The following is a 24,415-nucleotide window of genomic DNA, read 5'->3' on the forward strand; positions in this document are numbered from 1 at the left end:
CAATTAACAGAATTTCCTGCCAAACTTTTTAAAAGTGGAAATGTGATCCTTATTTGTCTTTTCTTATATCATATACGCTACTGTCAACATGATAGATGCTTTTTGGGAAATGTTGAGAGGAGCATCTGAGGCTGCTCTAAATATTCTGTTTTAGGCTCTTGGCTCAATGTGATGTCAGTGAGAAGATGCTAGCAACAGGGTCATCTCAGCACACAGCTCTGGCTGCAAGGAGAGCCGGTGGTGTTCGAATCTTTTGTTTGGGAGGGGAAGTAAATGCAAAGGCAGAGGAGCAACTGGAGCTACGGAAGCAGCTTGCTGCAGACAGCAGACAATGAAAGAACATCTGGTTACAAGAGGTAGTGAGTTGAGTTTCTCTCCGTCTGTTTCAGCTAAAACATATCAGGGGTTAACTAACTCATGACCAGGGTCTACAGGGGGAGAAATGGAGGATGGAGAGCTGGTTGCATGGATTTGGCAGTGAAATGAAAGGAAGCAGCTGACCGAGGCACCCTGGCGTTGCCACTGTGTTGAGCGTGACAACAACTGACGTTAGCTATTTGGCCAGTTACGTCCAGTTCATGGGAAACAAGCAGAACAAAGCATCACTACGATAATGTAATAGTTTGATCAAATTGATGATGCGATTTTGGTTTTGTGAGACAGAGAAGAAAGACAAAAACCAATCAAAGAACAGGAAGGTAAGAGAGGCAGAGAGCCAGACGGACATGTGGACTGAAATATACTGTCTGAGTTTATTCCGCCCAGGAAGCTTCTTAAATTAAAACGAGAGATTCAAAGACTGAACGATGAAAGAAGGAAGAAAAACAGGGAGGAAATCCTAATCCAAATCCCTTCAGTTTGAATGGGCTGGACTGTATGGATGGACACTAAAAGAAGCTGAAATGAACATTTAAATTGAATCTAAATGCACATTAATTAGAGTTTTAACACATGGGTTATTAAGATAAGAGCCAATCAGCTCCTAGTGTGGCTATTAAGTTATTAATTTTTAAAGCACGACTCTCCTCAGGTAACAGCAGCAGTTGTTTAAGCTGGAGAGGATCCTGCACTCATCCGTAACAAATGATAAACTTCTTTTAATTCAACGACATGCACCGTTAGCCTGGAATTCCAAAATAACTAGAGTGTTTGAGCATCCTATTTGTTTAGCACTGATACTTTAGCAGCATTAAAAATGTTCCATTTTCAAGAATCATTACACACACAAAGTGTCATGTTCCTGAGTCCTGGACCGACGGTTTTAAATTTAAGACTCTGATTCTTGTTTGTTTAATATTCCATTTGGGTTTTTTCCTCCAGTTCCTGTTTATACACATTAGCATTCTGGTAAACATCACTGGAAATTTTTATGTTATCCTTCTACCACATCCCTCTTGTGTCTTTCTGTGTCAAGTTTAGGTGTGACAGAATCTTAAATCTGGGTGTAGCAGGTCACCTATTTTATTTTGGTAGTCTTTTGTCTCCTGTGTTTCGTTACGCTCAATTACTTTCCCCTGTTTCCTCTCATTAGCCCTCAGTGCGCCCTGTGTCCTTGAATAAATTAGCAATATGTGTTTCATTTGTTCATTGTCCTGTTGTATTGTTTCCCCCATGTGTTGTGGATTTTTGGCACTTTGCATTTTGGCCTCAGTTTTAGATTTATGTTTTGGACTTATGAGCCACGACAAAGACGGGGCTTTTGTTTTGAACTCGGCCCCTCTGTCCTGCATTCAGATCTTGAAAATGAGAAGAGATTTCTAGAATATTCCTCACGTCTATTAAGCATCACTGTCAGCATCCAGAGAGCTGAGTCGAGTGACGAAAAGAGGGAGACAGCGCTCATCTGTCTGTCTGTGTGTGTCTGTGTGTGTGTGTGTGTGTGTGTGTGCTGGGGTGATGACCTCAGCAGCACTAGGCTTAAAACAGCCTGCATCTGGTCCTCTCTGCATTTGCTTTATTGTCTGTCTCTCCAGCCAACTGTCAACTAAATTTTAGAAAAGGAGAGACATCAACAAATCTGAGAAATCTTATAAAATCTGACTGGATGGGATGATGCCAGACGAAGAAAAGAAAAAAGTAGGAGTTTGTGCCAGTACATTTTTTGAAATGTAATTTGTGGCAATCAGAAGACATTTTCAATAACTCAACAAATAACTAAACTCACCAGACAACATAAAACCCATGTTATTACTTTCATTACGCAGAAAATTTCATTACTGGAAATATTTTTTCTTCTTAAATTTGTCATTTCAAAACCAAATTAATCTTTTATTAGACTAAAGCAGGGGCGGGGAACTCGAGGCCTCAAGGGCCGGTGTCCTGCAGGTTTTAGATCTCACCCTGGGTCACCTGAATCAAATGATTAGTTCATTATCAGGCCTCTGGAGAACTTCAGCTGTGTTGGATCAAGGCCACATCTAAAACCTGCAGGACCTTGAGGCCTAGGGCTCCCCCCCGACTAAAGAAATCACTTTTTTGTCATTCATTGTATTTTCAACTAAAAATCTCTTTTGTGTCCACTTCCAATATTACCTGGAAGTGGACAGAGTAAAGAGTAAACACAGAACCTTTGTTTAAACCTGACAATTGATTAAATGAAACCTCAAAAACGCCCCAGAGTGCTACCAGTGTTCCCACTACCTCCCCGTTGGGGGTGTGGCCTATTCCCTCAGGCGGGCGATAAAAATACGTTATTCTCATGCACTGTTTCATTTCAGCGCAGTGTGTCACTCTCACTGCTTTTGCTGACATTTATGGAGGTGAACTGTACTCTCCCCAGCTCGGCTCACAGCGTTAGTGTTTATGGGACAGTTGAATTAATTATACTGCATTACACTAAGTGGAATAAAAGCTTCTCAATAAGTGTCAATTCGTCTAAAATAACTATAGACTGACTATCGATTTCAGATTTGCGTTTGGGAAAAGTGCTTTCCGTTCGCTTTTATCCCTTCGCAAGACAAACTGCAATGTAGTGTGAGAGGGAGAGAGCATAAGCAAAAGCATAAGACTAATCAGGGCAAAAACACAATCATATGACTGGATCTTCTGCAGCTCATGCCAAACTTGTTAATACAGTCAGTAAACAAGGGTGAGGAGGAGTGGCTCACAGCGGAAAATAGAGACAAGAGGCAAAAACAACAAACGAGACTGTTGGATACAACATAAATGGGACCAACTGGTTTCCTACCACTCTCAGCTGATGCACCTGCAGGTACAGACTGAGCAGAGAATGCATACTTACACTAGTAACTCGTCTGTAGATCTGGGCAGCGTTTTGGCATTCGGAGTAGGGGTACTCTGAGGTAGCCATCTCCAGCATACACATCCCAAAAGCATAGACGTCTACAGATTCATCATACTTTTCCTCATACATCTCTGGAGCCATAAACTCTGGTGTACCTGGTGATTAGAAAGTGGAGAAAAACATGTATGTTATGCTAGGACATGCTCCTAACTTGCACACCATGATGTACAAATACTGTAAAAATGATAAAACATAAAATCAGAGATTGAAATCTAATAAACTCCAGCTGGAAATAAAAGGGCTAAAATTTCAAACCTGCATCCACTTAGTGCTGCCACAGACTCAGTTTGTGGAAGTGAAGCCTGAATACTTGAGGTTTGCCTAATTGCTACAAAGAAGCAGTGAGATTTACTGAGCTTCTCATTCTTGTCTCAAGTGCAGAGAAGAGTGTATATTTACGTACTTGGTGCGAGCAGAGCTTGAATACCTGTGGTCAGCTGTACAACAAAACTACTGAAAGGTACCCAGGTTATTACGAGGGAAAACTGCAGACTCAAAGTATGTGTCATAAACATTGTCCGAGTGCGGTGCACTTTCGGTTTATGTGTTTGTAACGGTTACATTTCCAGACAACTGAATCCCAACTTACTAACAGTTTCTTCGGAAGCCGTATCACTTTTCACATGCCTGCGGTTCGCTTTAACAACCAGACATTTTTCAAGTAGTAAAATTTATCTACAGTGGGCGTGTACATAATGTGCCTATGCATGTAAAGTGGTTATTATCGCCGCAGCGAGCTCAAATAAAAGATCCCAGTTATTTCAGTTTCGCAGCCTTCGCAAACCACATTTTTGTGTCTTAGCATTTCTGAGAATTTGGGATGCTGCGTATGCACCGTCCTACCTATGACGCTCTTGGCAAAAGAGGCTCTCTTCAGCGTGGCCAACCCCAGGTCCCCTATCTTCACCGAGCCCGTGGGCCCTGTGATAAAGATGTTGTCGCATTTCAGGTCTCTGTGAATGATGGGTGGCGCTCTGGTGTGCAGGAAGTGAAGGCCTTTCAGGATCTGTCTGCACCATGAACGCAGAACTTTGATTTTCATCACCTTGAATCGCTTCAGGTAGCTGCAGGACAAAGAAATCTCACATAAGAAACTGTGTGTTTTGCAAAGCAAGAGAAAGTGGTCATGATTATGCACACAGGAGGAGATTCAGCTCTTGTATCTTGTTCAAGTGGCCTTTGTCCCGGCACGCTAGCTGCCAGCATATGGCCTCTCAGAATATCACACTGTGTAAAACCAAAAGCTACAGAAAATCACTTTTTTTAATGCAGCTGCTCTACTCTGCATAAAAAACTATGAAAGACACAGCTATGCAAGGACCGAATAAGGGAGTAAAAAAGCAGAAACATGTAGTGCTGCACAGAAATGTCTGAAAGCATCTGTAGAGTCAATGAGCAGCCAGCACTGATAATCTCTGTCTTTATTCAGCAGATTGTTATTTACTTGTTTTCTCCGAAGGCAACTGTACACAGCAATCAAAAGGTTTCGACTACTGTCCCATACATGCAACATGTGCCTGCACCGGCTTCTATGAATCGGGATTGTATCTTACGTTGCTTATAATTCAGCCAGATCTACTTCTGCATCAGTTCTTTTTTCTCTCTCTTCACTAAACTTGGAACACATCCCAGTGAACACCCTGCGGAAAGCAGGGAAACACCCTTTGACAGGTTGCCAGGCCATCATAGATCCAACTCAGATCCACACCTGTGGGGGATTGAGTCGATCCACCTGGTTTGTAAGTCTTTGGAATGTGCGAGGAAAATGAGAGGAAATTCCACAGGAATGTTACAACAAAACAGCAAAGTACTGTGAATCTAGACTGAACATTTCTCCTATTCTTAGCAAAGCACTGCACTTGATTGATTTTGTTTTTGATTAAATCAGAGGCAGTTCTTGTTATTTCCAAGAGCTCTAAGAACTCACTCAGAAAACATTTGTCTGTCTTGATTAGCTGACTGAAAATCAATTCAACTCTACAGAGAAATGTGCGTCTTCCTCTTCTTGGTATTGTGCCAAATGTGACCAATGAGCACAGTAGGTAGGGCGTACTCCTGAGATCAACCGCCCCGTGAGTCTTCTTCATGGTGTGCTAATTTCACAGCCTTAAAGCAGGCAGAGGAGCTAAGTAATCGTGGCTTTGATCTAATTAGTGTATTTAATTCAATATCCAAGCTTAGCTCAGAAATGTCCCCATGGATCTGGTGAATAGCAGGCAGCTGACTGAACTATAGACTGACTCTGCAAACAATGTTTCTGTCTCAGCCAGCAATGCCCTCTTCCAGCTCCGCTTCCAGACAGCTGACCCGATGCAGAGCGACATCAATAAGTCTGACTCCAGCATTACCGTCAGCTCCACGGTGTCACTGGCTGCTCTAATAATTCAGCACCTGCAACTCTGTCCTAACTGACAAGTAATTCTCACATAACACCGTGTGAGCATTACACCATAATAGAGCGGTGTGCTTAAGCCACATCCAGACTGCTGTGTTACAGCCACAGAGGCTCAACAACTTTTAGCTGTGACCCAGTATCTTTGACGGAGCAGAAAGCATCCATTAACGAGCAATGGAAAGTACACTCACTGAGTGCTGGGCTTAACTGAACATTTCCATTTGGTGCCACTTTATACCTCTACTCAACTTCTTCCCAGAGAAAAACACTGGATATTTGCATCCTATACTTCTTTCTAAAATCCTGCATGCATTCCTGAGGCTGCCTGGGGCCTTTCTTTGTGGAGTTTGCATGTTCTCCCTGTGCTTGTGTGGATTCCCTTCAGGTTCTCCAGCTTCCTCCCACAGTCCAAAGACATGCTGGTTACATATGTGCTTATAAATTGGCTGTAGGTGTGAATATGAGTGTGAATCTTTGTCTGTCTCTCCTATGTTAGCCCTTTGATAGACTGACTAAATCTTCCCAAGGTGCATCCTGTCTCACGACAGCTGGGATAGACTCCACCCCCCTGTGAACCGGATAGATGGGTGAACAGATAGATGGCTAATTATTAAAAAACAACTTTAATTCAGCTATTCTGCTATATAGTAAAGTCTTTACCCTAATTTTTAACAATCAAAGTCTTCTATATGCCTCTTATTTTAATCCTCTAACCGCTTTTCTATGGTTTGTCATTAAAAGCCTTAAAAATCTGGGTAAATTCAATTTGTTTTTCACAGGGAGATGGCTTTCAGTGTGCAGAGCATAAATAATCATTTTAGGGACTATTAAAGTGAACAAACCTTAAAATGTGCATGTGAATAACTTAAGTTCTCTCTATCATACCGCATCTCTCCTGCTACCTCTGATGTCTCTCTTAAGAAGCCACACGCCTTATCCTCTTCTTCCCCCTTACCTAAGTCCCCTCCTCGCCCATCCCTTCTGCTTTCTTTCTTTTGTCGTTCTGAAGTCAGAACAGCGTTGAAAGACAGGGAAAATGCTGTGGCATGCAGAGTGACGCCGCAACAAAGCATCGATCGAGCTTGCACACTCACTCAGCCACGCTATGTTTCCAAGCACGCAAATTAGCACTTGTAGATACATGAACGTGCGGCTCTCACGAGCAGTGAATACAGTTTTTATTATTTGTGAACAGACAAGTATTCTTCCGAAAATAAACCTTTACAAAACAGAAAGATGACAGCAGTATAAACATTTCTTACACACACAGATGCACACAGATAAGGGCACTCCATGGTGGCAAGTATTTCCATCCTATCTTCCTCCCCTATCGCCCCCACCCTCCCATCATCTCCCTTTCTTTTTCCATCTCTTCAGCGTGCAGCGGTCCGTCTCCTTTCTGAGTATTTTTCTGGATGACGGCCAAACCCCTCGGATGCCTTGATCCTCTTCATAAGGGCACATCCATCCGCTCCATATAGTCTTAAACAAAGAAACCTTGTTGTGTCGATCAACAAAAAGTTAATCAGCAACAATTTTGATATGAAATTATTCTTTTGCAAGTATTTTTTTCCCCTCACTGGTTCCAGTTTTTCAAATGGGAGTGTCTTCTGGTAAACACGATGTTGCGTCTTTGTTTCAATATGTGCATAAAAACACATTAATGGAAAATAAAAGTAACCAGAATTGCAATCCTGATATCACGTATGCATCATGTATCTATAAGAGTTCAATGCACTGCTTGTTACTACTTTGAGTATATTATAGTTGTTTGGCACACACTTCTGGATCCAAGCAGTTTTTTGGATTTTCTGACTGAGGTCTTTTCTGAATATTTAATTTAATCATGTAAAATTCAAAAAGAAGAAAAAGGATACAGCTCGTCTTCTCTCTCTTTTTTCCTTTCTCACTCAGTAGGTAGTGGGGAGTTCCAAAAAAAGTTGGAAAATAGAAAACTATATTTGCTAAATGTGTGTTTATTCTGTGGTGTATGCAGAGGACTGAGCGTGTCTGCGCAGCTTCTCTGTTAAAAAAAAAAAAGTATGAAATTTTTGTAGTCCTCCAGTGGAGGGCGCTACGGTCCTTGTTAGTGCTGTTAGTGCTTTGCTCACAGGTTTGTCACTCTACCGAGCGGCTTTCAAACTGTACGTCTAAGTATCCGTTTGTCTATTCATCAGAATATTTGCGCATAACTCTCTCACACTGTAGTCTTCTGTCTCCCTCTCTGTCACTTTAACCTAAACTAAGTGGACGATGACCAGTGTCACTCCTGAATGATGTCGGGAATGAGAGGAATGTGCAGCAGAAGCAGCAGCTGGCAGGTGGGCCAGTGTCGCATGATGTACTGTGTGACGCAGGCTGTGTCACCCCACGTTTAGCCTTCTGTTGTGTCAGGAGCTCAACAATAGCATTGACAAACACAGATGCACATCTATTCTAATCGGCAAAGAGGCTGGCATTCAGTCACGGCATGTGGGGTGACAGTCTGAGAGGCAGACACTGACAACTGCCCGTTGAGCTGGCAGGCCATCGACGTACAGTTTGTCACATATGTACGCTGAAAATTACTCCAAACACGTTGATGAACATAACAGTGTTGACACACCCTCAAACTTCTCAAATCCCAATCAGACTCACAGAGGCCCCCAGGCTGAAAGTGCAACCTCACAGGATCCCAACATGTGTCATGTCTTTTGCCCTGATAAGATCGAGACATTTTCGGTGACACGAATGGGACCGCAGCAGTTTTATTCAACTGTTTGGTGTCCAAAAAGATAAATAAATAAAAACTCAAAAACTGCATCAAAGTTTTGATGATTCTGCGTCATTTCACCCTTTGTGGTGATGTAAGTGACATAAATACCGTACTTAACACAGGCAGGCTGGCTGACTCACAGCTGCAATCAGCACTGAAACATCAGGATGTGAGGTGCTTTTAACAGTACTGTGAAAGGCCATTTGAACATATGAAAAGAGAGAAAGACTGCAGATCAGTTTAATAGCAAAGAGGACGACACGTGTGTGTTTTACATTTCAATGAAAGACTGGAGGTGAGTCATCATCTGTGCTGACAGTGCTCTTCAAGAGAAAAATGTCAGAATGGACTCTACTGTAAGTGTGGGTGTTAACATCACGCAGTTCACACCTTTCAGTCACAGCTATAGTTTTCAGTTCATGCACATGGGTCTGGTGTCCTAATATCTGGCTTCTCAGAAGATTCCTGCACAGCTTCTTAATCTTAAAAGTCAGCAAATTAACATGTTGGAAAATAAATTCTATCCCTCATATACTCACGTTTTTAGCGTGCCAGATGTCATGAGCTCAGTGACGAGAACAATGCATTTCTTTCCTTTGCAGGGACCCTCCCAGGAGTCATAGAAGCGGACAATGTTAGGATGCTGGAGACCCTTCAGCATGCCGGCCTCCTCTTTGAACCGCTGACGCTCGGACTTGGACAGTTTACGATCCTGCAAACGGGACAGAAAGGGAAACTTGGTCACGTGTACACAAAAACCGAGAGAAACGTTACAACGTGAATGAGAAGGGAGGGAATGTTTTTCCTAAATTAATGCTGTGTCAGTAGTACAACATTATTACAGCATGTGCAATTACAATCAAATCAAGTCGGGAAGAGGCTCGAGGGCTGGAGAGGAGAGCTAATCAGAAGAGAACAAAGAGATTACGCAGAAACGAAAATGGGAGGGGAGGAGAATGACAATTCCTATGAAACATGACTCCATATAAGCTCAGAGAAACTGATAACAATAATCTTTTACACTGATGAACAGCAGCTGAACATACTGTACTGAAATACAAGTGCAGATGAAACGGGGGGGAAACCTGATACTATCCGAAAACCTTTCTGCATTACACTAGTAAAGGACAGGGATAAAAGAGAAGTGTCCTTTCATCTTAACTCAAAGACTCCACAAAAATCCATTAGACAGAGTGACGAACAGCTCTACACTCGATCTTCTTTTGACCTGAGCTGTGCGATATTTATTGGTGAAGCACTCTGTTTCAAACCAAAGGCTAATATTCACACCTGTGTTGCATTTATGTGTTCATGAAATTTTGCCAGCAGTCCTACATTTACAAAATTAGTCAGTGTTCAACCAATTGACAAGCTACTCGGGTGACTATTTTATTGGGAAATATAAAACTGTTAGGGTTAGAGGATGATTTAAAGAGAAGTTCATTGTCTGAAAATCCAGAACCAGAAAATCATAAGACGCTAACCCCCCCCCGATCGCTATCTAAGTGAAAATGGACTCAACTGCTGCAGTAAATGGCTTCTTGATAATGAACACACATCAAATCCTCGGCTTCCACCACCTACGTCATTATTGTTATTCTCAATGGGAATTGCAGTCTCCAGCGCTTGCACCAAGCTTCAGCTGTCTTTACCTGAAGTGGTAGCAGCCTCCCAGTAGGAGGTTGACCAAAACAAGCTGAGAAAAAAAAAAAAGCCACAGTCTGCATTCCTCCCTCCTGTGGAATACTGGCTTCTCAGAAACATCCTCCACACATTTTAACAGGAATTCCAGCTCAACCACTGATACCTCAATAAAAATGCAAAAGTCAATGTTAGCAGGGGACCTGCTGTAAAAAATTTTCAGCATGCCCGCGTTTGTGCGTTTGTACACTGACAAATATGTCAGGAAAATCCTACTAATAAACAAGTGAACGATCACTCTGTGCTGTCTTTTTGTTGTTATTGTCTTCTTTGGGCTCTTCCTGTCATCCTGGAGGTCACTTCCTGTTAAAGGGGGAGTTCTTCCACCCCACTGTCACCAACTCATTGCTCATAGAGGATCGTCTGACTGCTAGGGTTTTCACCTCACCACAGAAAGTGCCAAATCCATATTCACAAAATAAAACTAAACTAAATTGTTGCAATTTAAAGGAGTATATTATTTAGTAAATTGTGCTAGGCTTGTTTATCAATTTTAGTGGGAATGTCTAATGGTAAGCTTAATATCTGTGTGATTATTTGCTTTTGTCTGCATGTGTTTTGAACCGCTCTTCACCAGCTCTGTGTCGAACCATATTTGACACATTCAGCACATCGCTCCCCAAAAATAAACAAAATCACGGCTGCCTGACGACGATAAAATAAGGTGACAACACCTCAGTACTCACAGGATTTAGGCCCAAAAAAAAGTCAAAATTTCTCTAAATTATTAAGTCTGGCAGTTACAAGCAAGTTGAGCCAGATTTGGGAAAAGGATTAAAACAAATATGAAAGAGGTGCTCCAATTAACGTGGGACAAAAAGAAATGCGTGCTTTGACAGGAAGTCGTGACACATCCAGGTCGTTTCATAACGTCGGTGACCCTTTTAGAGGATGAAATTATGGGAAAGTGAACTGACAGATTGGTTTACAGATGAGCACAGAAAGAGCAGCAGGATTGACACACAGGGCTGCGTCTCCATCGAGGTGCAGACACAACAGTATACAGTCTAAAAATATAAGAGAAGGCAGTGGTTTAGAGGCTATAGACTTCAGAGCTTAGACACCTACTCCCATAATGTTACAGGGATTATCGCCAAGGCAACCACTTTTTAAAAAGAGGTCCAATGAGGGCACATCATTCAACTCTTTTATTTTTTCAGTCCAAAACATCAACGCTGTCTTTCATAAAATGCTGTTAATCTGCTCTTCTTCTTCTTTTAAGCTTTGTATTGTTTTATTTTAGTACTCTATTTGAATATGAATCCGACCCAACACAAAACATCCAGTGCATTAGCAAAATCATCTGAGACAGACGAGACACTTGCCATCAATCATTCAAATGGTTTTAAAGCTCCAGTACACAGTCTGATTTGATAACAGCCCCATAAACCACCCCAAAAAACCTTGGACACAGTGGCGCACCGGAAAAATTCCTGAAAATTTAAGTGGACAGATGGAAACTTTTAAATCCAATAAGTAGAAAAAGAAGTGCTGTATGGTATTTTAGATAAACTAATTTAGATTTTATGATGTTAAATCACCATAAAAATACCTTTTATGCAATATTTGATCATTTCAAGCACTTGTGTGTAAATGTGAGGGGGAATTTTCTTCGTTCCTTTTGTGTGTTTCTAAAAGAATAAATCTCCACTTGCGGTACCTTCAGGTTCTTAAATGAATTTCTCAATAACACGACTACTAAACCCCCAGTTTGAGTAGTAATTTATTTTATAATGATTGAGGTTCTGAAGTCAGTTAAATTGTGTGTACATGGGAATATTTTTCATAAAGAAATAAAAAAAACTATCACCGTTTAGACCACCAGCTTTGACAAACAAACAGCCGCTCAAACAGTTCGCCGCTGCTCGGTCACAATGAGCAAGCGTTCGGAAATGTTATAAAGCTATTAGAAAATCTTGTGAGCTCCTTCAGAGATTAGGACAATCTCTGAGGTGATGATCTCATACTGTCATATTGTATAACCCAGGGCCTCATCTATATCATATGACTTCGAGAGTGAGAGAGAGAGAGGAGAGGGGGGTGTCGGAAAGGTTTAGTGTGTTTCTGAAGTGCATTAATGTGTGTCAGGGAGGGTGTGAGTGTTTTATGGCCTGTAACATCTTATCCCTTTATCCTGCAGCAACCATTCGCCCAGCGATAGCCCATTAGCAATCGACACACAAAACATCCATGTGAGTGCTGACTGTACCCCCTCGCTCTTCTATTATCTCTTTCCTATTATGATCACATGACTCCACGCTCACCATGGCTGTAGGTCACCTGACTGCCTGGAAGCCAGCATTCCATTTCCCAGCAGCACTTAGAAAAGACCCTGACCACTCATATCTCTGCTAAGACACCTCCCTCTGGGCATTAGAAGATTTACTCAGTCGTTGACTTAATCACTCATTCATGCACTCACTGTGTGTGTACTCGCATTTCTCACGAGTAAATGTGCAAAAACAGTCAGATTATAAGCAAGTGTGTTACATGTAACATGTGCTGCATAAGGTGAAGATTTGGTTCAAGGTCAGGTTTAGGGCGCTATGGTTATTGTTACAGTTAGTCTGCAGGAAATGCATCCAAGTCAACACGATGTTCTCTCAAGTAATGAAAACACAAGTGCATGTGTGCGCATTTGTGTCCGCAGACATGGGCCTGAGAAAGCAGACAGCAAGTCTAATGGGGCTGCTAATCCATTATTAATGTTTCCTTCTTCGTTCTAGTGTATAAATGGACACACACACACACACACATCTCTGATGCACATAGTAGTAGTGGCTCCAGCACTCTACTCAGAGACAGTGGATTTATATCTAAAAGAAGAGCACGTTTAAAATAAAACAAAGCTGGTGGTAGGATGCGGGTATTTAAGGAATAAATTTGATCCGGGACACATTAGTCACGTTGTTGGGGATGGATGTTTTCTCTCTCCCTCTCTCTCTTTATCCCTTCTTTTCTCTCCATGCTTCAAAACATCATGAGACTCGAGTTTGCCAGACTCAAAAATATCCTCACTTTTCATTCAAACCCACATCTCTCTCTCTCATTCTCATACACGCGCATTTAAGCGAGACACGCCTCCACGCTGGAATCAGCAGCCTCTTATCTGACACTCACACACACACACACGTACAGGTCTTTTTAACATAAGGACTTCTCACCCTCTAATCCCTGCATTGTAATCTTACTGTGTTCCCTTAGCCTATCTGACAACTTGAAAGAAGCCACGTATACACATCCCTGCATAAGGTGACAGCACTAAGTATGCCTGCCCTATTTGCACAGCACATGCACTCACATACAGCCAAGGCAGTCCAGACAGGCTGGCAGAAACACAACCTGCAGTGTTACAGTATTAAGCAGTTTCCTGCAGAGATGCTGCAAGCTGATACCCTCTGATCGGCTAATTTAGTCTGGACATCCCTCTGTGCTTTAACACTATGATCATGTGATATGCTCCTCTCTGGTCTGTTGCACCCCGACAGGAGATCAACACCAGCAGCACCAGATGGACCGAACAAGAAAACAACGCGAAAGCCAGGAAAGCACGACGTGACTTTGTGGTATCTTCTTCAAACTTACAGGACATTGTTTAAGTGGCTAATCCCCATGGGGACAACAGATGCCTAAATATAGCGTAAATGATTACACGATTACGTGATGAGAACTGTTTCTCAGGCTTTACATTATATAACAGCAATTTTATTAAGTTTTTATTTTTAATGAAAAGGACACAAACATAAGGAAAAGAAGGGAAAGACACTGTTCTGACAGTTTAATTGGCTGGGAAAATGCTAAACCATCAGGAACTTCAACTGTTTCACCAGCCAAGACTTGTTACATATCTGTTAAAGTTTCTGATCCTACCAGGTGTTACAGGGAATTGAGATCAGGGTATTTCCCAGTGATTTAAAGAAAAATCTGTTCCTGATTCAGAGGAAAAATACCTGCAGGACACCAAGATTTTTAGTGTGTGTGCGTTTATGGTGTGCGCTTGTGAGTGGCCAGCAATGCTTTCAAAAACTAAAACAGACAGGGCACAAGGCTGTCCAATCAACCTCTCTGTAATCATAGGAAACCGTCATTTCTGTAGAAAACTACAGGAAAATGTAGAATTCATCAGCAAAATGATAAAGATGCAACTGTAAAATGAAAAAGTACATTATTATACATGGTTAGGATTTTATCAATGGTATACTGATGTTCACTGAGTGAATATCAAATATTACACCAGTTTAATGTTGCAAAATAAGACCAAAAAAACTAAAACACTAAAACAAAAAGGGGATTTTGCACGGTGTGCCAAATGAACCCTGAGAGTTATGTTCCAAATATTGCGATGACGAGCAAATTGGCAGATTCCTGTAGACTTTGGGTCCAAGATACGGAGAAATAGAGTGCTTAGATCCAGTTTATGCTGCTAAAAACATTAACAGATGTTTTGTTTTAAAACCAGATGATGCATCCATGTCAAAAGTTTTTAATACGAGGAATGTAAGTGGTGAGTACTAAGCAATTTCGATATCGGAACTTCAAGCCTGGACATTTCTTGGCATTACCTGATACACGTGAGAATGCAAATGATTGGATTATACATTAAGCAGTCTTTAACCTGCCAGCCTCCTCATAAAAATCAGTGTGATGTTGGAATGCATTGATGTGCGAACAGCTAATACGCCCCTGGCGCTGTGTGTCCTGCATCCTGCATAAACTACCCAGGTTCACCGAAATCACATTCCCAGAGGTGCGATCGCAACTAAAGTGCACCGTTTCCTGTTGTGTGCTACATGCAGCTATCCAGCCTCATCCCAGGTTAATGTCGACAGAAAAGCTTTCACTAAAACAAATTCTATCACGACACAGTATCGTGTCTTTGCTATAATCGTGCAATCCCTTCAAGCAGCCTAACCGTGCAATAAACTTTTGATCCAAATCCGCCAGACTGAGTTGCTGACCCCATTCGAATTTCTTCTAATAAACCTTAAGAGTCCTGACCCGAATTTTTAAGAAAGTTGCAACTCGAGAAAGGAAAACAAGGACATGTACATCCTAATTACCCCTTAGCTGAGTGAATGAGCTGGTTCGTGTCTAGATACTTTAAAGACCTCATCGTGTGTGCGTGAAAAAGAGCCGGTACGTTCCATTAAGACCCCCCACAGTCTGGAAACATTCTCCTGCAAAGAATACCCCCACCACCCCCATTATACTCTCACGCACCTACACATCTAATAAACAAGAGCGCACAAAGGCCCACACATGCCTCACTTAGGCACACAAACCAAACCTCGCCAAGACCTTTACCACAGCTTGTTATGGTTAGCCAGCAAAAGAGAGCGCGAGAGAGAGAGCGGAACAGAGAACGAGCATCTGTTGTGAATAAGAATGGATGAAACGAGACGAAACAGAAGGCAGAGAAAGTCGGGACTGACTGATCATTTCAAAAAGGCATTCACACCTAAACAGCGCCTGTCTTTGCGTTATGCTGTGGTCTCTCCCTCGGCTTTTGCTCGGCTCACTCGGAGACCCCCTTTCCTTCCTCATATTACGGTGGTTTTTGGTTTCCCCTCAATCACCACTCTACGTATTGCAGTAACCAGGGCCATGTGTGCACGTGTGTGTTTTGTAATGCTATCTAGGTGCAGCAGAAGCAGTGGGTTCAGCAGAAAATGAGGTGAGATACACGATGTTCGCTGAACATATTCTGCTGGGCGAAATGTTATTTATGGGATTTATGATGGTTCGGTTTACCTTCTCCTACAGGTGGAACACACACTGATGTTCTGGGGGGGTTTATTTTTCCTTTATCTCATTCGTAGACAAACAGACCCATTCATGGGACCTCCGGCTGTGTGTGCCTATGCTGTATGCTCATGAATGTTAACAATAGGTGCCATCTCATCCTGCCACTCACTGTGCACTATTGTCCCAACTCTTTGTGTTGGTGTACACTGTGCAGCCAGGCACACACACACACAAATACACACTCTGCCAGTGTAGTCATTACCCTTTGCTCTGTTGGTCATGCTTCATCTCCCCTCCCCTGCTCTGTCTCCTCAGTGTTTTTCCTTGGCAATTTTTTTTACTCCCTTACTATCCTACACATTTTCCATTCACACATTCCCTCAGATTAAGAGCAGGATGGGTTTTAAATATGGCCCCCCTTCTGACATCAGCCTCTACGATTCAGTCACTTGATCCAATCTTGATCCAAGGCTAATGAGAGGAAATCTGAGGATAACGAGCGGAACTTCTGGTGTAAAGTTCTTCGCTCTAAAGTGTTAATCTGCAACAGCATGCCATGAACAAAGAATCTCATTATACCTGGAATAATCCCAATTCCAGGAGCTAATGAGTAAAACTTTGACACGCCAGCTTCATGATGACCAAACAGGATATAAATAATGATATTCAGCATTTCGACTGCCTTAAAAACAAAGAGCGAGGCACAATTCATCGCCCTTTGAACATGCTCAAGTTACAGGACATGATTTCTTACAACAAAGCTTACAGTCTAATACCGCACTAATGCCAACAGGCATGAAGCAGGACTCTTATAAAGCTGCATTCATTGAATATAGTTTTAAATGAAATGATTAGCAACCAACAATGGGTTCCTTTGTTGTTCAAACCATAAACACAGATCCAGTGAAGTCACATGAAAAAAATAATAATAAAAATAGGGGGATACAGTGGAAAGGTTACCGCTGGCCACAACGGAAGGGTTTTGAATTAAGAAAGAAAACAGTAGCTTTGCTGTAGGGAACAAGCTGTTGTTTGGTTTAGATGTTTATTTTCATTAGCTGTAATAAATCGCTTGCTTTTTCCTTCTTTTCAATTTGTGTCATCCGTTCGTGAGTTGAAGACTCAAGGAAACGGAATTGAAATATGAAGATTTTAAGCTCCCTTTAATTTCGTAATTAGTTTAGTATGCGGTGGTCCAATTAATTCTACACAAGCAGTCTGTACTGAGAGTTCAAAGTTCAGAATCCTGTCTCCCTTGAAAACACCGAACAGTCTTTGAATATTTATAAACTTCTGCACGCTCTAAATAATATTCACTATGTAAAAATGTTCTACTTTTTTACATCGTCGTCTCTTCTAGGCAAAGCACACCAATACAGCACAGACAGTACAGTTCCCAAACACTAAGTGCTGCCCCTCAGCAGGTTTCCCAAAGCTGACCAATCAAAAAGAAGCAGGCTTTTACGGATAGAAGACGCTGCTAAAGAGACAAAAGCTAAATTCTGTTGTTTCAGAGAATGAAGTGGGGGTCTGCATAGTAGGATATCTGTTAAAAAGTGGATTTTTTGTAACTAATATCATGCAAAGCTACTTTATTAATTCAGCATAATAGATCTTCTGTGCCATTGAAATGAGTTTGCCAGATCAAGTGTGCATAATCACTTGTGTTCGTGTAGCAGTACTGTATGACGTGAACGTCACAATGCTTTTGAAGCCCATGCCTCTTTTCTACCTATTTGTGTGCATGTGTATGTTGCATTTGTGTGTATATAGCGATAGGATATTTCTGTTTAAAAGGCAGTAGTCTTAATATAGCAGAAATCCACCTGCATGTTAACACATCATAAACAGATGAGACAGAATGGAAATGATCCTGAAGTGTATACTCCTCAGACCTTTAAATCTTATTTAATGTCCCTTCAACTGAATGAGTTGTATGTTCAATGCCAGGGGGAAAAAAAACAAAAGCATGCGCTTCTGTGAAAGTCTCTGAAGTTTTAAAGAAAGAGGAAACATCCCATATACTGTGGAAGGATCATGAATAAAATCCCTTCTAAATCCGACTAAAATACCAACAGATGCTACCGGCAGGAGTTCATAACGAGAAACCTAATATCCATGTCTGTGTGTTTATATGCTGTGTACGTTGGTGTGTGCCATTCCTCGATTCTATAACATGTAAATGACACATTACGCCGTGGCCGCAGTAGCCGATAATAACAGAAGGGTTGGGGTCAGCGTTAGAGAAGGGACTCAGACTGTCCCAGAAAAAAATCTGTGACATAATCTGTGAGGACTATCACTTTACACGCCATTAAAACTAGGCCTCCACTATTAACGCCTAAGCTGAACTTCAGCACTTCTCCAGTTTCACTTTAAAGATCAGCAGCCATCAGCATCCAATCACATGACAGCACTTTGTGTGTCTTAACGCACTGCAGTAAACAAAAAAGGATGGCCTATTAAGGCATTCAGCTAGAAAATAATGTGGTTTAAAGAAAAAAAAATTCCTTTATTTAGAAAGTGAACAAGTACAGTATGACATTGCCACAACTTATAAGATGTAATAGAGTCCAATGGAAGCCTGTAAAAACTTAGCTAGATTTATTTTCTTCAAAGACAAGATTTCTGACTTTGCTCTACTGGTCTCTGTAGAAACACCAACTATCATGTTTGACATGTGCTCATATGATATAATTTGAAATAACTTTAAACAGCACAATTTAAATCATACGATTAGAAAAAGACTAAAGAAGTATATCTTGTTTGGAAGGCTTTTGTTATTATAAATGTACTTTTCTTAGTGCTTATTTTCTGATTATGTTTGTCTTATGCAGGCCAGTATATTAAGAGGCCACTTTTCAGTCATAAAGTGTGTCAAAGGGTTTGCATCTGAACAAACCTTTAGATTAATGTCCTTTAGAGAGATGAGGCCAAAATGGAGATGTTTTGCTATAATGCAGCGGTCCCCAACCTTTTTTGCGCCACGGACCGGTTTATGCCCGACAATATTTTCACGGACCGGCCTTTAAGGTGTCGCGGATAAATACAACAAAATAAAACTAATACCGGTACTGAAAAAAGAAGATTTATTCATAACACACATGAAAAGACCCAGGAAAACAGAGTTAACGATAAAAACGATAACAAAATAACGCTGAAAACCGATAAAAACCATGAAAACCATACATTTCACACCTGAGCCTCAACTCTCGCGGCCCGGTACCAAACGACTCACGGACCGGGACCGGTCCGAAGCCCGGGGGTTGGGGACCGCTGCTATAATGGACAGATTTTTTGGGAAAAATCAAACACAGCACCTCAGCACAAACACATCATACAAGTGAAAAGCATTGTGGTGGAAGGGTATCATACATATAATGATTACTTCAGGTTATTGCTGTTAAGCTATTAAATCGAGCATACTTTTTTCACAGGACTGCAGAGACTGCTTTTAAATTTGTCTTTTTTAAATGACTGTAGCTACACAGACTTGGACTATGCTAAAAAATAAGAAAAAGCCTAACAGGTCCACTAAACATTTACCTGTTTCTTTCAACTGACTATTTATTTCTTTAAGCTATGTATTTCAATCTTTTTTAAGTATTAACTTATCTAGTTCAGGACTACTTGACATTTTTCTATTTTTTATTGCAAATGTAATGTCAGAATTGATGTTTTTAATGAGTAAAGCATATCCTTCATGCACACCCTTGGAAACTGCAGAAGTATAAGTACCTCCAGTCAGGAATTATTACAATTTATCTGCCATACAGCATCAAGCACTTCTACTGACGCCTGGCAAACAATGATCAAAGACAAAGATGAAAGCAATATTTTAGGTAATATTTTTTGACTTAATATGATGACAACCTCTTCAAGGTTTGCCATGTTAACCTCTTTGCTACTTTAGAATTTCTAGATTTTACACTTTTTTTTTTTTTTTTTTTTACAGATTTTTCCTTTTCACTGACACAAACTGACTGTAGGATAGTACTGGAATCACACTGGTGCCATGCACCAACAGGCCACTTGGATGACCTGATACTATCTTCTACTTTCGTGGGCTCCCCTTATTTTTTTTTAGAAGCATCCTAGTTGTTTTGTTTTTACATAAATCATAATTTTAGGTCACAAACAGAGAGGAGAGTAAAAGCGTGTACTTAAAACTGTGCGCTGAATATTTAAAGAGCTCAGTATTTATGCTCTGTCAGTCTAACAACCACTTTAGTCAGAGGAACCAACAGGGTGTTTACATGAATATAGTGTCGCTGCAGCACAAACGCACACCGACTCGTAGGACACTACACACTATGTCAATGATGTGTTTGTGCGCTTGTGCCGTTTCAGACTCCTCCACAAGCCTGCAAGGCTGTCAACAGATTAACAGAAACACTGAAGGCGCACACATGCACACAAAGAACTACTAAAGGAAATGCACAGCCGGAGAAGAAACCATATGCATGTGTGCATAAATACACAAACGCACTCACGCACACACCACTTCACAACTCTCTTCTATACAATAAACATAAAAGGAGGATTAGCTCATGTAAACACAGAAAGAGAGTGGGAAAAGAGATGTGAGGAAATGAGACAAAAGAAATGGCTGGAAGTGGAAGTGAATGCAAAAGAACATCTGCATTTCCCCCCTTTTCTGTCCTTTTCCTCACTTAGCAATGGGCCATATTTCCTTTGCAGCTGGTTGGTTAAAGCGAGGCAGAGCAATCCATTTAGGCTCCATCCTTGACCGGGGTAACCAGAGAAGTTGAACAGATACAGGCTACCGATAGAGCCATGCAATAAAAACTGAAGTAATCTGTGAGAGACAACTGGACGAGATCCAGTAGGATCTGCAGCCAAGTGTTCATGTTTATGCGTGCGTGCATGTGTGTGTGTGTTTATGTGCGTTTCTCTGTGGGCCTGTCTGACGAGTGACTGTGGTTTTGTTACATGCAGGTTTTAGGGTTAATTTGTTCCAGATGTGAGTCCGTTACTGCCAAAGTGCACGGTCTTACAAGACATTAGCCTAGTTTTTCTTGTACTTTCTTCAAGTAGCCCTCTGAGATGCACACATGCAGACGTTTGATTTGAATCAAACTGATTTAAACACACGTGAATGTTTAAGAAGACATCCATCTTTCTTGACTTTTCGCACCCTTTCCTTTTATAGGTTTATAGATGCAAACACGCTGAAAACGAGCGCACACGACACACAAAGCAGGCAGCGAGGAAGAGGCGTGACAGCAGAAGCAAGGATGGAAGTGAGGTTACAGGAAGAGGAAATGGGCATATTTGTCCTCTGAAGTGTTTCCTGTTGGGACAACACACAATGCAGAGATATTCCATACAGTGAAAAACAGCGTTTGTACACGTTTGGGATAATAACGTTTCTCAGGGAACAAGGAAATTGAACAAGACTGTGAAGTCCAAAATAAATAAAAAGATTTCAAAAACAGTGCGCTTTCCTTGACAGCTACAATCCAGCCAACTGTGAAAACAAAAGATGCGAGAGATGGAGAAAAGTCTAGAGAGGCAGAAATGGAGACTGGATTATATGACAATGATGCAATAACTGTGTGAACGTGCGCACACACAAACACACACTCATGGTGTAGGGTTACTGCAGAGGTGCCTGTCTGTCTCTCTAAAGCCTCAGTGAGAGACAGAGATGTCAATGTCACAAGGCCTGAGTCAGTCTAACGCTTACATCAACTAGAAAAACACGCTGCCTTTGTCAAGCAAAATGAGGGCTGTGCCGCTGATGTTGTTGATGCATGAAAACACTGTTTTTCTGGTTTCGATTTGGTTGTTATTTAGCAAGAATTAGACGACAGAGTAGTGGGAAGGCATTCAAAAGTACTAAGATGTAGAGAGGAATGGGGAAATTAAAGGGAAAGAAAAGGGGGTGGAGTATAGAGAAGGAGGGCTGATGGGAGCAGAGCAGAAGAGGAGATGAGGAACGGAAGAGGAGAGAAAAGCGGGAGGAGGAGACAGAGGTTTTAAGGATGATCAAGAGAAGAGAAAGAGGAGAAGTAGGAAGAAGGGAAGATAATAACAGGAAAGAACGAGAGGACATGCTGGATTTGCAGAGACGAGAAGAGTGGGAGGGAAGATGTGCATATAATGAGCTGTCAATTGAGACAAAAGCAAACTTGTATAACTTCATAATGAGTCTCATTCTCGGGATAGATAAGAGTAATAATGGCAACGAGGCCTCGTTAATGAGACTACTACAAAAATTCGCACACAATATAACAAACTTTTCCTAAAGTGAACTCTTATACCAAGATAACCCCGATTAAAAGTTTAACAAAGACACTTTTGCAAAAGGAGAAAAATCAAAAGGTTAATTCATAGAGCGACAGCCAGAATCAGTAGTTCTTACCTCTGCTCAGGCTAACATTGTTTAAAATAATGAGGCATGAAATAGCTTCATTTTTAAAGCTGGAAATGTTTCCTTTTTTCCCCTCTGAAGCCCAGAGCAAGCTCTTAATGTGTTTTTAAATTCTAATTAAGAAAGTTGAGAAGGTTTTTTACCAATATAATGATCCTAACTGTTCTTTTCCAAATTTCCACAGCCAGACTATGAACAACAGTGTGCATGTAACCTGTAAGTATCACTAACATTACAGTACAAACAAGTACAAACTGACCCCGATTCAAGTGAACTGGAGCAAAGAAGGGACTCAAACTGGTGGAAGAATCTAAAATACAATAAATAAATAAAATAAACAATAAAGTAATAAAATAAATAATAAAATACTGTTATTTGATGCTAGTGTTCAAGTCTAGAACCACACATAATAGTGCTCGGAGAATGATAGAGCGCTATTAGCTGAAAACTTGACATATCGCTACATGATGTGCAGTTTGCCCTTTAAAAATTTGAGGAAACTGTACAACTGGAGAACAAAAGAAGAGTTGTCAGGACTAAAAACAACTACATATATTGCATGATGCCTATTTCCTAAGGACATGAAAGTCATATCCTTAAGAAGTAGGGGGAAAAAATCCAACAAAGACCTGATACAGGACATGAGAGGTGGATCTGGTCCTTTGGTTGATTTCCTTACTGGAGCCTGAATGGAAGGTGGCTGTCAAGGAGCCATTCTTAAGGAAAGGACACACTAAGAAACGCTGAGCTTTGTACATTACACAAGAACAGGATTGAAAATCTGTGGCAACAGGTCCTATGGAGTGATCACTCAAAATACAAAAGTTTTTGTTCTAATTGTCATCAATATGTATGGAAGAGGTCAGGATAGAGCTACAACATAGCATTTTTACAGCCATCTGTCATGGATGGAGCTGTATTTTAGCCAGCGGTGTTGGGGATCCTGTCAAAATCGGTGTAATTATGAATGCAGCAAAGTAGTTTCGGGTTTTCAACCACAATGCAACAAGTTCTGGAAAATATGTGATTGCAAACAGCTTTATTGATTAGTAGAACAATGATTCCAAACACTGCAGTTTAAAGCATATCTGGATAGAAAAACACATAATGGAAAAATGTCAGTCATAGATTAGTCTCAGAGCCTGGAGCTCAATATTATGGACGCAGGGGATCATGCTGACAGAGAACGGCACAAAAGGCAACAAACACACAAAGAAGAGCTTTGAATGTCCTTCACGAAGAAGCCTAGAGAACTATTCCTGAAGACTACTTAAAGAAATGACAAAGTTTGCCTAAGAGAGTTCAGGCTAAGTTGAAGAATAAAGGTGGTCATACCAAATATGAACTCTAAAGCTTGTTATATTTCCATGTGTGTTTGCAATGAAGTGCTTCCTTTTTTTGTCCAAGACAACACATTTTACTTCACCTTACTAACTACTTTATTATCCCAGAGGAGCATCTCGTGAATCACTTTGGGTCCCAGCCTATAGTAAAAAAGTTAGCCTGTTATTTCAGCTGCTTCTTTTTGCTGCGATGGTTGTCAGACTCTTCTGTTATGTGGCGAGAAACTGGATAATTACAATAATGTACAGCTCTGCTGCCTCTGAAAGGAAACACTATAATTAATCATAAGGTGCATCTGGCTACAATTAGCTTTACAAAGAGCTGTAGAATAAACCAGCTTTTATCACCACTGAGTGGTAAAAGCGCTGTAACTGTAAAAGAAACTTTCACTGTGTCTGTAACCTGAATTCTGCGCAGTATGAAAGATGTCCAACCTTCTTCCTTTGAAACAATGACAACAATAAGCTATGACAATATGATTTTCAAGCCTGGGGTAGAACAATTGTAGCCTAAAATAGAAATAAGGGTCGGATTAAGCTGTAAGTGGCACTAATTCTCCTCTTGTCTATTCTTTCCTCTATTCTAGTCAAAAAAGCAAGAAAATATGGATGTATTTATTTATGAAGATGATATGGGGTAAGCAGGAGACCATATCTTGGAAAGACTTTGCAAAATGCATTTGAACAACTGCATTTTGTTTCTTGGCCAGCTATGAACTCATTGGCTAGCAGTATGCAGGAGTATAACTCATTATTTCCTGGTCCTTTTAACTAC

General features: G+C 41.0%; 1 protein-coding gene across 14 annotated transcripts in view; it reads right to left on the reverse strand.

Annotated features, from left to right (window-relative positions):
• wnk1b (WNK lysine deficient protein kinase 1b) overlaps positions 1–24,415 on the reverse strand; it is a 90,767-nt gene that overhangs the window by 37,992 nt on the left and 28,360 nt on the right. For all 14 annotated transcript variants that reach the window (XM_005927218.2, XM_042222958.1, XM_042222959.1 and 11 more), the window contains exons 3-5: positions 8,994–9,166; positions 4,148–4,368; positions 3,242–3,399 (exon numbers count right to left, since the gene is read on the reverse strand). In XM_005927218.2, coding sequence (XP_005927280.1) covers positions 3,242–3,399; positions 4,148–4,368; positions 8,994–9,166 — 552 coding nt within the window. The remainder of the gene's footprint in view (positions 1–3,241; positions 3,400–4,147; positions 4,369–8,993; positions 9,167–24,415) is intronic.

This window comes from Haplochromis burtoni, unplaced genomic scaffold (genome assembly GCF_018398535.1).
Source record: "Haplochromis burtoni strain Fernald_Lab_line unplaced genomic scaffold, NCSU_Asbu1 Contig_98, whole genome shotgun sequence".
Lineage (NCBI taxonomy): Eukaryota > Metazoa > Chordata > Actinopteri > Cichliformes > Cichlidae > Haplochromis > Haplochromis burtoni.